General features: G+C 38.2%; 2 protein-coding genes across 2 annotated transcripts; one reads left to right on the forward strand and one right to left on the reverse strand.

The window, feature by feature from the left end:
- Positions 1–477: 477 nt before the first annotated feature.
- nes (nestin) lies at positions 478–8794 on the reverse strand. The gene is made up of 4 exons (XM_031756696.2): positions 7413–8794; positions 6362–6486; positions 4542–4615; positions 478–3914 (listed from the first exon to the last, which is right to left on the reverse strand). Exons 1-4 carry the CDS (start codon positions 8241–8243, stop codon positions 1075–1077), a joined length of 3870 nt encoding a protein of 1289 aa, XP_031612556.2. The 5' UTR covers positions 8244–8794; the 3' UTR covers positions 478–1074.
- Positions 8795–9445: 651 nt separating this feature from the next.
- On the forward strand, positions 9446–13478 carry LOC116333458 (C-type lectin domain family 4 member G-like). The gene is made up of 7 exons (XM_039620069.1): positions 9446–9582; positions 9971–10045; positions 11439–11564; positions 12269–12670; positions 12756–12919; positions 13062–13174; positions 13294–13478. The coding sequence occupies exons 1-7, from the start codon at positions 9516–9518 to the stop codon at positions 13418–13420; spliced, it is 1074 nt and encodes a 357-aa protein (XP_039476003.1). The 5' UTR covers positions 9446–9515; the 3' UTR covers positions 13421–13478.
- The last annotated feature ends 3710 nt before the right edge of the window (positions 13479–17188 follow it).

Genomic DNA, 17188 nt, shown 5'->3' on the forward strand with positions numbered 1-17188 from the left:
ATAAAATCTACTGGTCATTTATTTGTTATTAAAAGCTTAATTTCTCATGTTGGATTCTAGCCTGCAGGAAGATTTTATACATATTCAACTAAATGTGTGACAACCAAAAGGGAGCTGAACACTGTTCCTGTCGTTCTATAATGAGTAAAAAAGACAGGCATGTAAAATGAAATGTTATCGTTCTAAAGCAATAATTTGGCTTTCAAGGTTCTGTAAAAATGTGTAAAGGGTTAATAAATTCAGGCGCTAACTGATTTGTGTGGAAAAGGCTAATATGATGTTAATAATGTTTACCAAAAACAAACTTGACCATTAAAATATTTCAGTTTAGCTTTAACCTATACTAGTGGTAAGTAGGAGTATATTTACACCAATGAAAATGTCATTGTGATGTGGAATTAAATGCATGGATGAGGGGCACTGTGCAAGCAAGTTCAAAAAGACAAAAAGACAGAATGTCTAGAAGCTACTGTTTATTTTGAACTGTAACTGTACCGCAGTGTATTATATATTTTCATGAATGGAAAAACCTTTATTCTTTGAGATCAGCCAAAATACAAACACAACTATCTGCTTATCTAAACTGATTTATGCCATTTTACCACCAGTTATTCATTTTACATGTGTAAAACATGCAACAAGTCAACTCTGGTCTAGTTAAATGAAATAACTCACTAACAGAAACACTAGCTGTCTGTTGTTTTTTTGAATAGTAGCTCTACAAGTAATTCTACCCTTCTGCTATTATTGATTCCCACTAGTCAGTACAATCAGATTAGCAAACAATCAATAAACGCTTTGACTTTCAAATGACATTCTTTGTTCTGTCATCATGCCGTTCCCTCATGCAGAAGCCCTCAATCTTTTTCCACAGCATGCACACTAATTGACTGAAACCTTTAAGCAATTAGGAATGAGGAAAACATGAAACACAGCAAGTGCTCAGTATGTTTGTAGACAGAATTGGCACATTGGTGGTTAGTGTCACTAAGGAGCGCACCAAGGCACAACTTTGGTTTTAAAACAAGAAAACACACCTTTTGACTAACACTACATCTAAAACTTCACACATTTTTATGCTGGTTCCTCCCCAGATGACCACAATTCAGCTTCAGCTTCAGACTCCTCAGAATGAACCAACTCCCCCTCGCTAACATTTCTACCCAACACTTGCTTTACTTCTTTATGCATTTGTTCCTGCTCGCTCTTAGTAGTGAGCGCTGACTCAATATCCACCCTTGACTTGCCGTTAAACACATTCTGGTTTCCTGTAATCTCCCAGACTAGGTTGTCAGCAAATCCCACATTCTCATTAGTTTGCTCAGCTGCTTCATTGCAGGCATCATCTGGTTCACAGGTGGCACCGCTCTCTAAAGAGGACACCCAGAAGTCACTCTTTATGCCAGAGGAAAAGAAACCATTGAGCCCATTGTTTGCTGGATCATTTGCCTTAAAAATACCATTTTCATCAGCTGTACTTTCATGGGGAATCTCAAGGGGCTCCTCCTGGTGTGTAACATCACCCTCATTTGTGGTTTCTGGCACTTTTTGACAATCATCATGTTCAATCTCATCCCTGGCTTCAAAATCCTCTTTTGGGTCTCCTAGAACTTCCCATTCAGCTTCAGGAAGCTCCTGGCAATCTTTATCACTCTCAACTTGTTCTTCAGACTGACCGATAACTTCAAGAGGGAAAACCTCTTTTACCTCATCCTGAGCTGCCATATCCTGCACATTTTCCTCATCTGTTGTCACGGGTAACACAGAATTTGGATCCTCTGAGTTGCTGATTTCTTCCATCTCAGGTCTGCTCATAAATTCGCTAAATCCTGTTCGTTCTTCTGCTACATCAGCTCGCGTCACCATGGACACATTGGGCCCACACTCTTCTTCCCTTTCCTCTGGGGTATCTTTCGATTCTTGATCTTCATAGTGGATGTCCTCTACATCCACAGTGTCTGTGTGATGCGTCATATCTGCCAAATCCCTGAAACTTAGGTTTTCAGAAGTTTGATCTATAATTGTAGTGGAAGATACAAGTTCGTGGTTCACCCTTATTTCAGTCTCACCGGACGACATGTCCTCTTCTTCCTCTGTTATCTCATGGACAGACTCGTCATTCGTGTGTAGCAGTTGGTCGCTGTCTTGCTGCTGTGCAAAGTGAGTGCTATAGCTGTCTGTGCACAGATTCTCTAATTCCTGCTCCACAAGTTTGTCCGTTTCCAACTCTTCATCATAGGCTACGTTTGCAGGTACCATGTGTTCTGTTAGTTCTTCAGTTTCTTCATCTGAATGTCCCTCACTGGCATCTCTGATCATTTCTTCTGCACGTTCTTTATCATTCACCGGGATAACGCGCTCAGTTACAGTTGTACCGTCATCATCATCCCCATCTTTGATATGAGTGTAACTCAGATTATATTCATCATCCATTGTTTCTCCTTCAACTTCTTCACACAGATCTTCCATGGTTCCAAATTTCTTTGCCTTGCTTTCACTCCACGTTCCAGTTCCTGTCTCTCCGATCTTCTTTTCCTGCTCACCTTCACTGGACTCACTCTCATCCATGTGTGACGCCTGAGTGTTGGCATCAGTCTCATCGCTTTTGTATCGGATCAGAGGACGAGTATCAGCCAGAGTGTTGTCCTGAGCATAACTGTCACCCTCCAGCTCAGTCTTCCACGACATGGAAACATTTTGAGAGTCGTCTTCATCATCATCTCCTTCGTTATCAGGAGGTGGAGCAAGCTCTTGCTCTAATGCAGCGTGCTCTTGGTCATCTGCTAGCTTGTCTATTAGGGAAGAAGTCATAGTGTTGTCTTGCTGTACAACTGTAGCAAAATCCTGCATAATGCTTCCGTTCTGCTCATTCACTTGTTCTCTTGCTGATATGTCTTCCTCTGGTTCAGCATGTTGTCCTTTTACTTCATCATTTGTAATGCAATCATCTTTCTTTACATCAGTCTTCCTTTCTATTACACTGTCCCATGTATCCATCTCTTCTCCGTCAGGGTATAATTTATCTTCGACATCCATTTGGCTTGTCTCTATCATAGAACAACTTATTTCTTGTTTTATTTCAGCTGGATCAACTTCATTTGTCACATTTAGATCTACATTTTTATCAACAGCTTGGTTAAAAACACTTTCTGGAGGCTCGCATTGTGATTCTGGGCTGCTAGGCCTGGATTCAGGCGTCGGTTCAAGCACTGCCTCTGTTTCAGAATCTGAACTCTCCTCTTGAATATGCCCTGTATCTTTGTCTGTACATGCTTCCTTTACACATGTATCAAGTGGATCCTGTTGCATATATTGCTCTTCAGCTTCCCCTAACAAAGCTACATCCTCATCAGACTCATCTGGGAAACTGCTGGGCTCTTCTTTCACATTTGCATGATATGGTGTATAGCTGGGTGCTGTAAACGGGTGATGGCCAACTTCATCATTGAAGGATTGCTCAGCGCTGAGGGAAGATTCAACCTGACAACTGACAACTGACTCAACAACTGGCCTTTCAACAGCGCATTCAACATCAGCATCGTTCCAGTCCACTTCCTCTTCCCCTGATGGTGCTTTAGCATTAGTTTCTAGCTCATTAGGAGGCGACAAAGGCTCAGCATACGTGACTTTTTCACAAACTTCCTGTGGTCTGAAATTTTCAACAGCTCCATCCTGCATTATTTTTGGATAAGGGGTTTCCCAAGTTTCTGCCTTTCTTGCACCAGTATCAGCAAGTTTCTCTGAAATCTTTGGTTTTCCATTTGAGGCTACAGATTTTCTACTTAAAACTACAGTGGCAGACATTACCGTTGGTTCTGCTATTCTGCGAATAGATGAGAGAGAAGTGGTTTTGTGGCTGGCAGACAGCTGAGTCTGGTAATTCTTTTTAACGCCTTGAGAATTGAAAACTGCATCTGTGGAAGACAAGAGCACAGCTCATGAATACACAATGACCTTAGCTACTGTAATAACAATGATGTACAACAATCATTTCAACATGTGTCATTTAAATGTTACTAACCTAATCCTTTAAGATATCCTGACAGCTTTTCTACATGCTGAGGTATCTCCACAGAACATTAGTCAGTTTGTGTAATTTTCTGAGGAAAACTGGCCTCTACAAAGCGTTATTAAAATGTATGTTGTCAACCGGGTTTGGACACTAATGGGGAGATATTGATCGCCGTTTCCTTTCTCTGCTGTCTAAATTACTGGAAAGCAAAGCCATATGGCTCAATAACCTTTGGGGACTGTCATAGGTGGCTTGCATTACCCAAAGTGCCTACCTCAGCCCTTTTAGTCTAGCCCCCCACCAGCACCAGTCTCCAGTGAGACTAATGCGATTACCAACTGAATCAAACATGTACCCTCTCTGAGGAGCCTTTACTTAGAATAATTTCAGCTATACTTTGAGACAGGATGAGTTTTAAAGTAGACAAAAGCAAGAAGATTAATGTGACATGCTGTGGTTCTAAACAAACTAGAGGTAAAATCAGTGGTGATGATGCTGCGGATGTGTTAATACAGTTTACTTTAATTACCTGTGATGGAAATGTTTCTTGGCTGATTTAACACAGACACATCTCCCCTCAGGCTTTCACCATCCAGCAAAGCTCTGTGGAGATAGACAACAAGTCCTGAGGTTCCAGGATAAGATTTGGAGGAGCCGTAAAGGAGCAAATGCAAACATGATGCTGCACATTGAGCTGTGGGTGGGAAGAGGAGCGGAGGGAGACTCTAGCTGTTCTTAAGCAGAAAGAAAAGACTGAGGTCTGTTGTTATGGTAATGAAGGAAAGGCAGTGCCATTGAGGAGCCATCTGCAGTGCACAAACCTCCTCACATACACAACAACAGAGGGGACACTCATGAACACACATACGATGACAGCAGATTTTACAAGCAACCCATGCAGCACTAATATAACTGTTTCCATTCTCACGGGTGGATCATTGTTGTTTCCATTCCAGCACATACTTAAATAATTTGCTCTATTACAAAATAATTTCTTCTTTTTGGCATGGAATTACAATTGCACATGGAGTAAATGACATTCAGATGTGTCCTCTAGTAATGTCCTGTCTCCATCTGCTCCCCTATGCTGTAATTCTAGACTCCCATAGCTGAGAAATTGGTAGCGTCTCACTAAAGGGTGAGGGTCAATATTTTGAGGGTGGGGTGGGGACGTGGGCTATAGAGCTTCATAATGGATAAGTTACTCAGTTCAAGGCAACAGAGGCGGCTGCTTCAAAGAAATGACCTTCCAGACAGGCTGCTCCCTCCGCAGGCATCTTTTTCTTTGTCAGCTTCTCTAACTACTGGAAGAGACATCATATACCCTGTTACTGAGCAGCAGCTTCTAAGTGGGTTAAATTAATCATGCAACACATAGCTTACATGGTAAACTGAACTAATAGCTAAGCTGTATGCATGTGGAGTTTGACTCAGTTTGCAGTTCAGAACCTATTTAAGTAAATCTTGAAATCATATTTTTTCCACCTCAGTTTGGCTGATTCTTAGAGTTTTGCAGGAAAGCAAAAACATTGATTGTTATATGCATTAATAACCAATTTATAGAAAAAGACTCTTTCTGAAAACTAATTTTTGGAACTATGATAATTTAGCCATTTAGTGAGATTCTTCGAACACCTATCAAAAACACATGAAGCTGCACTTGCCTCTAAGCAAGTCAAAATCAACTGCAAGGTGCAGCCCCAACTGTCTGACATCAAGCAGCTCAGTGTTTCAGATCACCCTACCTGGTGAAGCAATATTGTTTTTACATTGCACTGTAAAGCACTGATGCTATATAACAGCAACCCGAATACGGGACGTCTAAGTCAATGCACAGGCTGACTTCTTTAAATAGAAAACGTATCCAGATAAGTCTAATGTTTCATTTTAAATCACAAAGAGCATGAAGCATCTTCAGCCACAGATAATACAGAAGGAAGGGGGGCTGGCAGACACGGCATTAGACAGTCTCTTTATTAATAAATAAAACAGAAGACCTTCTGCAAGACTGTGTGAACCTCATGCAGTAGTGGCATTGCGAAATCAGGTAGTACTGCTGATGAAATAATGACTCACAATAAATTTGACAGATATAAATATTATAATTTTGTAACCACTAATCTTATATTCTGTTACTGAAGCACATAAGACAAACTTTATTTCAGTTTGAAAGATACTCCATGTGCAAAGCAACCCATGGTTTTGATACAATACACACTCATGAAAAAAATAGTAAAAAAGTTCATTTCTAAGGTAAAGTATACTTTAGCTTCTACTTCTACTATCAGGTAGAAAAATAAGTGTTAAGGGTGCTTTAGAATTGACAGTGCAACAGGCAATTCAGTGTACCTGTATGTTGCTACTTCGAGACCTAGAGACATTTTCAGCTGCATCAGGCCTCGGTTCTCCATCGTGATATGATCGATCTGTTGACCAAGCTCATGCTTCTCCACCTCTAAGGCCTCCAAGTGCTCCTGCCAAACAGGAAGCAGAAGAGGAAAAGGAAGAGGTTAAAAAAAGCATTGGAAAAGAATTCAGTGTTGTGCTATATTAAGTAAGACTAAATCTCCTTTGTTCTTTTGCTTGTTATATGCGGTGGGTTGTTTACAGGCTTTTATTGTTACTGCATCTAAGTTATTCAACCTATTTTACTTATCACACTAGTTTTACACACTGTTACAAGCAACATAACTGTCTGCTAGTGATCTGGGACCTCAGTGGGAGAAAAAGCAGCAATGCCATAAAAAGTATTTAGTGTGAGTGCTTCACCCCTCAGACCTAACTGTGACCCAGAACTAATCCCATCAACCCCAGCCTATAAATATGTAGCCCCCAGTTGCTTTCATAACCAAATGTGTTCATTTCATCAGCATATAAAATGTGGATGCCAAGGGAGCAAAATCCCTTGGGGGGGACTCATAAATGCTTCCGAAAGCCTTTAGTGGAGCTTCTTGCATTTTTTGCTGGAGGCCTTGAATATTTCCAGGAAAATATATATTCAAATAAAATGTATCTAGTATTCTTGTTCTTTTTGCTGAGTATTTGATCTCTTTAGGACATAGCTAGTCAATTTAGTGACAGTAGATATCCACAGACTCTATTTTGTGCAGCTGTCACAAGTCTGCCAATTATCACATGTTCAAATTCCCCTGTGGTTTGTCCATTTGTTATTTTAGACTGTGACATTAACCACAATGACTTATTGCATATTTCACAACCAACAGCCAACCAATTTTGTTGGCATTCTTTTCCAACCAGTCAGAAGTTGCCTAATGTGTGAATATGCGGAACAATTTTCAGTTTCAAAGGGTAATAATTGGATTGAATATCATGTACATTCAACTATTGCAACTGTTGTAAAAACTGTGGCATCCTAACATGTATGGATTGTTTCACTCACCTGGAGCTGCTGCATCTCTTGGCTGTATTTGTCTGTCTGCTGGGCAACAGTTTTCTCCAGATGCTGTCTGATCTCCTGAGCTGAGATGATCTCTTTCTCCAGGGCTTGGAGCTTCAGCTGGCTCTCACGTTTCTCCTGGCCCACTTGCGTCAAACGGCTCCTGGCCTGGTTAAGTGACTCCTCTAACCGAGTCAGCTGGCCCTGATAGGCCTCTGCTGCCTCCTGCCATGCTCTGGTGGCACTCTGAGAGTATTCATGTCCCAGCTGAAGGAGATTTGGTGTATGGTTGCCCTTTTGAGCAAATGTGTGAGATAATGTAGCTCTTGAATGGGTCAGTGTGGCTTCCAGGTGGGCTACATCCTCCCCATGTGTTTGGATCAGGAGTCTCATCTCATGCTCCAGCTGGTTGACCTTCTCTCTAAGCCAAATCTGTGCCCTCTGTTCCTCCTCCAACTCCATCCTGCTTTGCTCCAGCTTTGTCTTGGCCTTCACTTTTTCTTCAGCCTCCCTCTGTCTCCACAAGTCCAGCGCTTGAAGTTCCTCAGTCAACTTGCCAACTTCCAGCTCTGTGAGGACCCTATCTCTCCAGACTGCATCTACTTCCAGTCTTGCCTGCCGCAACTCTTCCTCCAGGCCTCTCCTGCGTGTCAAGGCTCCATGATTATTGCGTCTCATAGCTTGTATCTCCTTTGCAAGCAGCATGTTTTCCTCCTCTAGCAGTTTAACTCGGTTCAGGTAGGTCTCGAGTCGTCGATTTAGGTTCAGCATCTGCCGCTTCTCCTCACCCAGGTGGTTGGTGTGGGTGGTCCTTTGTAAACTGTGGAGCTCCATGACAGTGTTAAAAAGAAGAGATACAACAAACTGAAGCCTCACTCAAAGGTACGCTGATTAGGAATTGGCAACTGACTGTATTGCTGTATCCAGGCCTTAGACAGCGTGTGTGATTTGTGTGTGTGTGTGTGTGTGTGTGTGTGTGTGTGTGTGTGAGAGAGTGAGGCTCCTGGGAGGCTGTGGAAATGTGACTGCCTGCAAGAGGGTTTCCTTTCATACTAGGCTTAATGAAGGGGCCGGGCACATGGACAAAAGGGGAGGGGGATGGAGAGGGAGGAGACTCAAGGCTGGAAAGGGAGAGGAGGGGAGAGGAGAGGAAGATGGATGGAGTGACTAAGTGGGATGAAGGAAAGCAGAGATGCAATGAGATAGAGGGGTAGCAGGGGTGGATATAGCAGTGAAAAGGGCAGAGAGAGAAGCAGTGATCTAATTTATAAAATTAACTCTTTCACCACTGGCATTTTTTTCCAGCTGAATTTGAGCTCAGTCATGGAACATTCCATCCTTCCCTCTCCTCTGTATCCCATTTTATTAGGAATTTAAAGCTTAGAAGGACTCAGTGTCAATACTTTTTTAGTTTAGACTTCACAGTATTAAGCAGACTGAAACAAGTGAAAACCCTAACCAACAGTTAATACACATTTTTTTTAAATAAATCTGACTAAATTCACAGTGACATATATGAATCGTTAAGCCCGATAATGCAAAAATAATATGAGCTTATTAAATCCATAACCTTATTATGGAACAAAGATAAAATTTTGTGTAAGCAAAAGTTGAATCAAGCTTTGGTTTGGTAATTAGGAACTTATACAGCTACAAAATAGTCACCATCTACAAGAAATCATAATTAGGTCGATGCCAAAAAAAATATCTTGGGCCCAACCACAGAAACATATATTCTATTGGCCAAGTTGAAAAAAAAAAACCTCCTAAAAACAGCACAGAGGGACAATAAATTGAATTGTTTTGCTTCACAGTTTATATAAAATCAACATTTAAAGTCTAAGGTACACATTAGGTATCTGTTCACAACATATCCACTGCTCGCAGGAGTAGTATTATCTTTTCATCATACTGTAAAGTGTTTGTGGTTCATCCAGCCAGACATGTATGCAAATTACATTCACAGCCAAAAGCAGAAGTTGGTGTTAGAAACAGACTTAACATAACTCAGGAAACAATAACTTCTCTCATGTATGCCCTGTGGTTCAAATATATTACTCTTCTCCGTCTACGAGTCACAAAAAAACAGACAGAAAGACTGTAAGGATGGCAGAGGACGAGGTTAACTACGCATCAGTTGTATTTAAATCTAACCAACAACAAAGATCAGAAGGTAAGTTAAGCCTTTCAAATGTACTGCATGAAGAAAAAGAGATTCATAAACTCAGAGTACTTATGTAGTCTTTTCAGTATAATGGATGTGAAGACACACACTATTATTTTCACTTCCTGTTTAAGCAACCTGCACCGAAGATTACAATATGACCAAAATAAGAAAAAGATGGCAGAAGAATGTAACGACGCATATCTAAAGGTCTTAAAGGCAAAGTTTATCCTTTCTTCCTCTTAGGCAGTAGTTATAAGACAGGGGGAAAAAACATTGAATGAGAGCTGACATGGATTAAAGATATTGTAATGTTAAGTCCAAATAATGAAATAAGCATTAGAATGCCCTGTTATTTGATAACTTGTGATTGCTAACTCATGTTTAAACCTTTCAGTTAAAAAGGAGGAAACAGTGTATGATGAAGTGAAGGTGCAAAATAAGGCAACAGAACAAACTCAGGACACAAATGGTGAGTAGTCAAATGAAAAACATGAAAACATTTCTAACACTGTAAATAACGCAGTAAATAAAGACTGTCACTACATGAAGTTGTGACGAGTACTAATCAGCCTCTTTGTCTGACAAACTGGAGATTTTCAGGTAGCATTAAGCAGACTGGTTTAAAGAAGACAAATCACATTATTAGAAGCTAAGCATTGTGAGTTTTTAAAGTCTAAGCCAAATGATGAACTTTTAACTCATCTATTTTTCAACAAGACCATTTAGAACAAGTGCTCTTTTAATTATTTGACTGCCCTGCGTGATTTACAGAAGTATTTCAATACAGTCAAATCAAAACCTTTCTGGTTTTTACCTTCTGCTGTGAGATGCTGAGACAAAACAGAAATGTTTTAATAAAACAAACTGCAACTTTGAATAAAACTTATTAATTAAGAAAACTAAAACAATATACAGTTAGGTCCATATACATTTGGACACTGAAAAGTGTTTTGTTTTAATACCTGTTTACTGATATTTCAAATACAGTTATGTAATGGACATGGACATAATCTGTAGACCCTCAGCTTTCATTTGAGGGTATCCACATTCAAATTGGTTGAAGAGTTTAGGAGTTTCAACCCTTAAACATGTGCCCCCCTCTTTTTAAAGGTCCCAAAAGTAATTGGACAATCACCTTAAAGGCTATTTCATGGGCAGGTGTGAGCAATTCCTTCATTATGTCATCATCAATTAAGCAGATAAAAGCCCGGGAGATGATTTCAGGTGTGGTGCTTGCATTTGAAAGGTTTTGCTGTGAACAGACAACATGCAGTCAAAGGACCTCTTCATACACAAAGAAGCCATCTTTAAACTGCGAAAACAGAAAATCTGAGAAATTGCTACAGTATGCTACAGAACAACAAAATATAAAGTTTGTTACATCCTAAGAAAAAAGGAAAGCACTAGTGAATTCAGCAGTGCAAAAAGACCTGAACCTTAACCCATGCATTTCACTTGTTAAAGACTAAACGTTCGACAGAAAGGCCCACAAACAAACAGCAACTGCAGGAAAGGCCATTAAAAAGGAGGAACCACAGCATGTGGTGATGCCTATGACATCAAGGCTTCAGGCTGTCATTGCCAGTAAAGAGTTTTCAACCAAGTATTAGAAATGAACATTTTATTTTCAGTTATTTAATTTGTCCAATTACTTTTAAACTTGTGTTAAAAATGCTTCAGTTCCTCAAATTTTTATGCAATTTATTTGTTCAGCGCACTGAATTAAAGCTGGAAGTCTGCACATCAACTGCATCTGAGTTGTTTCATTAACAAACCATTGTGATAATGTACAGAACTAAAATGAGAAAAAAATTGTCTCTGTCCAAATATTTATGGTCTTAACTGTATTTCTATCTGTTTAGCCTCTGCAGAATTCTTGTCTGACAAGAAATCAAACCGCGGATGTCGCCACTATCAGCAGCTGGCTTGTTGTTTGGGCACGCTTTGTATAATTTTGGTGTTGGGCATCATAGCAGTAGTTGTCTATCGTAAGTATGAGAACATCCATGCATTAACTTAGTTTTACACATCTTAAATAACAGCACTTTAGATGAATTATATTAGACACAAGAACATGTTGTTAAACAATGTTTAACATAATTTTGTTCAGGAAACAAATATGACTAATTTCTTGATTAATATATTTTTAACCATTTAAAAAAAATACTTTTGATTATTCAGTTTGAACTTTTTCTTGTTAGATGCAAATTCCCACAAAAAATATGAAACCAAGGAATGATCCCAAACAACACAGTTGATGCAATTTAACATCGGAAATATTCTATAATAACATTGAATACAGTGCTTTAAAGGTGACACCCAAGGACACATAACAGTAGTCATTGCAGCAGTCCTTATGCTGTGACTGCTGACACAACCAGTCTGCAACTACAAAAAGAATCCCAAACAAAATGCACTTTTATACTTTTAGTAACATTTTCATAAAATCAGAACCTCTATTGCATTGTGGGAATTTCCATCTCCTGTAGCCATTAAGGAAATATTAGACCAAGTATGGAATTGTGGGTTTTATTCATATTAAAAAATGTTGTCATAAAATCTAAAAAAGGTAGCTAGTAAAAAAAGTTTAATTAGAACAAAACAGAAAATACTTTAAGCAGTGAGAAAATGAAAATGAGAAAATGAAAAATGCATCATTTCCATGTCTTAAAAGCTAATTTTAATTTTGTAGTTGTCACAGTTATTCATGAGAATGATGAAACTGAGCTGAACCAACTGAAAGAAAACCAAACAATTTTAAATGCTGTCAATCGTAACCTGACAAAACTCAACAACAAACTCAGCTCAGACAATGAAGACTTGAAGCAGAACCAAACCGAGCTCACACTCCACATAAACAACCTGACTCAAGTTGTCACTGTCTTTGAAAAAGAGGTGACAAACCTGACTGAAGAAAACCGGAACCTTAAAAAGAAAAATGAGGAGCTGGAGACTCAGAATGAGGAGCTGGAGACAGAGAAGGAAAACCTAACAGAACAAATACGAAACTTGACGACATCAGGGAATGAGCTCAATGTTAGTCGAGCCCAGTGGAGCATTGATGCCTACTGTCCCAAGGACAAGAACAATAACAGTATGTTCCAAATATATTAGTACAAAAATACCAAATGTAACATAAATATGCAGTGATGTTTATTAATTGATCTCCATCTTTGCAGACCGAAAGTGTAATGTTTGTCAGGCTGACTGGCTTCCCTTCCAGTCAGACTGCTATGCAATTAATGATGCTAAACCTCTTGAGCAGAAAACCTGGGAAGGTGCTCGAGAAGACTGTATAGGAAAGATTTCAGATTTGGCTGTTGTGAATAATGAAACAGAAAAGGTAATGAGAAACCAGCAGGACTCTAAATGTAATCTAAAAATAATTTGTGCCACAATGTTTTAGGAAGAATATTTAATACATTATTTTTTAATATGATATGTGATCTATTTAATATCTCTGAAAACTTTCTTTCTATTCTCAGAGTTATATCAGTGAGAAGAGCTGGAACATTCAAGGAATCAAAGGATACTGGATTGGTCTGAGAGTCAAAGGTGGGAACTGGAAGTGGGTGGATGGAAGGAATCTGACTAACAGGTAAGAGACACTTTGAATCAAAAATCATTTTAAATATTTTGAAAATTTGACATAAATTAATTATGTCTTATTTTATATCAATATTGATTCCCCTTCATCAAACCTGTGATTTTTCTTAGTGCCTGGATCCCAGGGTCTCCTACTGATGGTCAGTGTGCAATCTCTGTCCAAAATCAAGGATTTAAATCCGTGAACTGTAGTGAGAAGAACGCATGGATCTGTAAGAAGAAAGCTTTAACTCTTTGAATACTGCAGTAAAACATCACAAGACTCCTGCATGTTCTGAAAACATAATATTAATAATGATGTTCATATCAGTAAAAATATAAGTAATTATATAAATATATTAAAATATGAAGACTGCTTTATGATTTTTGTATATTTAAAAACATGTAATTGAAAGTATTTTAATTTTACTTAGAAAGAAAAAAGAAAGAAAGTAAATGAACCTGTTTTTGAAATCAAATAATTGCCATATTGTTACCGACTTTCTCTTTTTAACAAAAGTTTTAAACAAAAGTTGTAGCTTGAACAACACTTTTCAAACTGCTGTAACATGATGAGGACGAAAGAGAGCTGGCCTCTACACTTGGACTGTCAACATCAGCCACAGAGCAGCAGAGAAGAACAGGAAGTCCAGCTTATATGAGTTTTATGTTTTGTTTTCTTTGTCAAATCAATTTCAGTTTTTCAACATTGTTATTATAATTTTTTTGGTTTGGGGGGGTTATAATTTTTGTTTTCTTTCAGTTTTACATTTTCCAAATTAGATTCAACTACTTTTCAGTGGCTCTATAGTTTAGCTGCTAACACATTCAATCAGCAATTGGAGGTTGACTGGTTTCCTGCAGGAGATGCAAAATAATACTAGCAAATCAAACACACAAACCTTGTGAGAAGGGAGCAGCTGAAAGTAACATACAGATTCAGTTACTTTCAGAGAAAATTTACTGTTTTAGGTTTAGTTTAAAAGTTATTAACTTGAGTTTAGTTTCTATTAGGCTCAATGCTAATTTTAGTTAAACTATAACATGGTAATAGTTTAGCACAGGGCAATATCTAAGAAGCTCAGAATGGTTATTGGAAATGTTTGCTCTGCATAAAACTCCTAATGAGTACATCCATAATTTTTCTTACAAGATCTTAAAATAAGTTTTTACTTTAGATGTATGGTAGTTTGCTTACTCATTAATCCCAAGGCAATCTTGCAGGTCCCAGTTTTCAGTTATCGTCTGTAACCTTATTAAGATGTGCTTTATTCCTAAAATTCATTTTGAAAAACGATTTGAAATTTTACTGAACTACATCTGATCTATTAAAAGCCTGGAGGATATAAATAAATGGTTTAACATGTGACCCATATACATTTGAGCAGGTAACAACCCCGAACCAAAGAACCAAGGTCACCCACAGGAATAACAGACACAAGTGTTGATTCAATAAATGCCCTCACATCTAACCAAACACTATATCATACCTCTCACTGTATCATACACAAAGAAGTGAGAGGCGATGGGAATAATTCATCAAAAGCTTTTTTTCATCCAAAACATGATCTAAAATGGAAATTCTTTTGAAACATTAAAGCATAATCATATTGTTTATTGAGGTGCATGTGAATTTTATTATAAATGTTTTTTCATTAAAAAAATGAACAGTCACCTCCAGTGTCTATTTTAATCTAATTCCTTGAATCATAGCTTTATGAATTCTTTTCTTCCATTGCGATGTTTGTTTTTGACAAACCAGCAGCAAGTGTGCGATGTTAACATGTGAGTTCAATTAATGCTAAGAGGAATTAAAGCACTTTTGAAAGCATACGAGGGTCCAAACCAGTTAAGGTGTAGATGAGTGATTCCCAAAGTGTGGGCTGGGGCCCCCTGGTGGGCCGCCAAAGTACTGCAGAGGGGGCCACAGTAAAAGCAGAAATTCAGTTTGAAATAATTCACACGCATGTACAGTTACATATTTGTATACATTTGTTTATTTATGTAAAAGTAAATTAAAACTGCTAATATCACGTATTTAGTTTATGATATTACTCATCATTCTGACCTAAATTTAATGCTCTTTCATTGAAGTTTGGGTGATATGGCCGGATAACATTAACAACTGATAACCAACAGGCAGTGTTGTTAATGTTTTTGAATAACCTTTTCAGGAAAATACATCACGTTCTTTTGTATTTTGATTAGAATGAAGATTTAAGATTTGGGTGTGCTGCTGTTATTTATGGTTTTTAAGTGGGCTGCACTAGGTTTAGGTTTAGGTTTGCTGCTGGCATCTTGTGATCTTAAAGAAAAATAATCCTGGCTTAAAAACCAGTAGTTTACACATCTTCCTATGTTTATAATAGTTTCTATTGTGTGTCTGATCAGTGGTTTTTCCTCTGTATTGACCATCTGTTCATATTCCTTTACTGTCTTTCATGCAGTGCATGCTGAAATAAGCTTGAGCACCTACATACGTGCAAACAGGCTGAAAAAGATATTGACAAATCGTTACATTAAAAAGGAAAATTGTGTGTTTGTTTTAAGGGTCTTTAGTCATGGCAAGAAAAAAATGTCAATTCCAAAAAACCAACAGCTGAGGAAAGGTGAACTAGCAGCCGAAGAACAAGCTGCAGATTAACTTTGATAATCTGTCCTGTCACACCAACTCAGCGTTCTGTCTTCTAACACAGCTCTCAACAAACTTCTCTATCATGTTTAAAACATGTTAAAAATGCTGTTTCACAATTTAAAAATATGGAAATGTTCCTTTAATTTTTTCAGTATCACATTTTTCACAATGATTAATGTTTTTTGAAGCACAACATGCAAAAAGTACAACTTACAAAGAAATACAGTAAATATAACAGTCATATATTTATTTAAAATTCCGGGAAGAAACTTTCTATTTTACAGGTTTTGTATTTAAAATGTATATTTTTAATTTACTTTTACAGCAAATTTGACTCACCAAGCTGTTGTACTTTTTGTACGTGAAAGAGACATGGTGAGTAGAATAGTTCATATTTGAGTAATTGTGAAGTAAAGGTTTAGAAAGTCTGAGTGCTGTTTATCGGTGGCACAACAAGACCTCAGCTGAATAAAATCCAGCTTTTTATCATCCTAAAATGTTGATTCGGTTCATCTGGACATCACGTTTGCAGTGGGAGAAATGTTTCCTCATCCAAGTGACATCTTCAGTCTCAGCTGGCTGCAGGTTTCCCCAACTTCCCCAAGCGAACAATGGGCGGTCAGTTTCTCACTAAAATGCAAACTGTCTTGACCATTGATCCTCAACCACTGAACAAAGACCACTTAGACCAACACTGTTTAAGCTGCTGTAATGTGTTTAATCAAAATGATGTACAGGAAGGGCTGGCCCCTACATTTGGATCAGTCACAAATCTGCAGCAAGGAATGGGAAGTTCAGCTTGGACTGAAATTAGTCTCATGTTGTGCATTTTACATGAGGCACCATTAGAATAGTGCCTCATGTGCCTCATGTTATGTGGACAAAATCAGAAGCTGAATATAATCAACTAAAACATTACTCTGTGAAAAATACCTCCAAAGAACATTTTTCTCATTCTTTTTTAAGTTTACATGTTTTTTCTAGTTGCTTGTTTTCCAGCTAATCTTTAGATAGGGTCCATCCTTCTCATTTTCAGTCATCCTCAAATTCACTGTTAAGATATGCTTAATTACTAACACATTACAGAGAAATGTGGGACATGTTTTGAAGTTGCAGAATATTTTTGAACCATTCCACTCACCAACGAACCAAAGCACCTGATATCAGACAGATCTTATGGATTCATTAAATGCCATCAAATCTGCAGCATCTGTGCTGCTGATGCTATCATGCTGGTATTAACCAATATCTGTGAGTCATGTTTCCAGCACCTTGTTGAATCTACGCCGTGAGGAACCTGATACTAGCAAGGTGTACCTAATAAAGTGGAATAACGTGAAAGACATGGGCAGCTTACTTTGTCAGCCAAAAGCAGAAGTTGCTAAAAGAGAT

This window comes from Oreochromis aureus, linkage group 11 (genome assembly GCF_013358895.1).
Source record: "Oreochromis aureus strain Israel breed Guangdong linkage group 11, ZZ_aureus, whole genome shotgun sequence".
In the NCBI taxonomy this organism is placed as follows: Eukaryota; Metazoa; Chordata; class Actinopteri; order Cichliformes; family Cichlidae; genus Oreochromis; species Oreochromis aureus.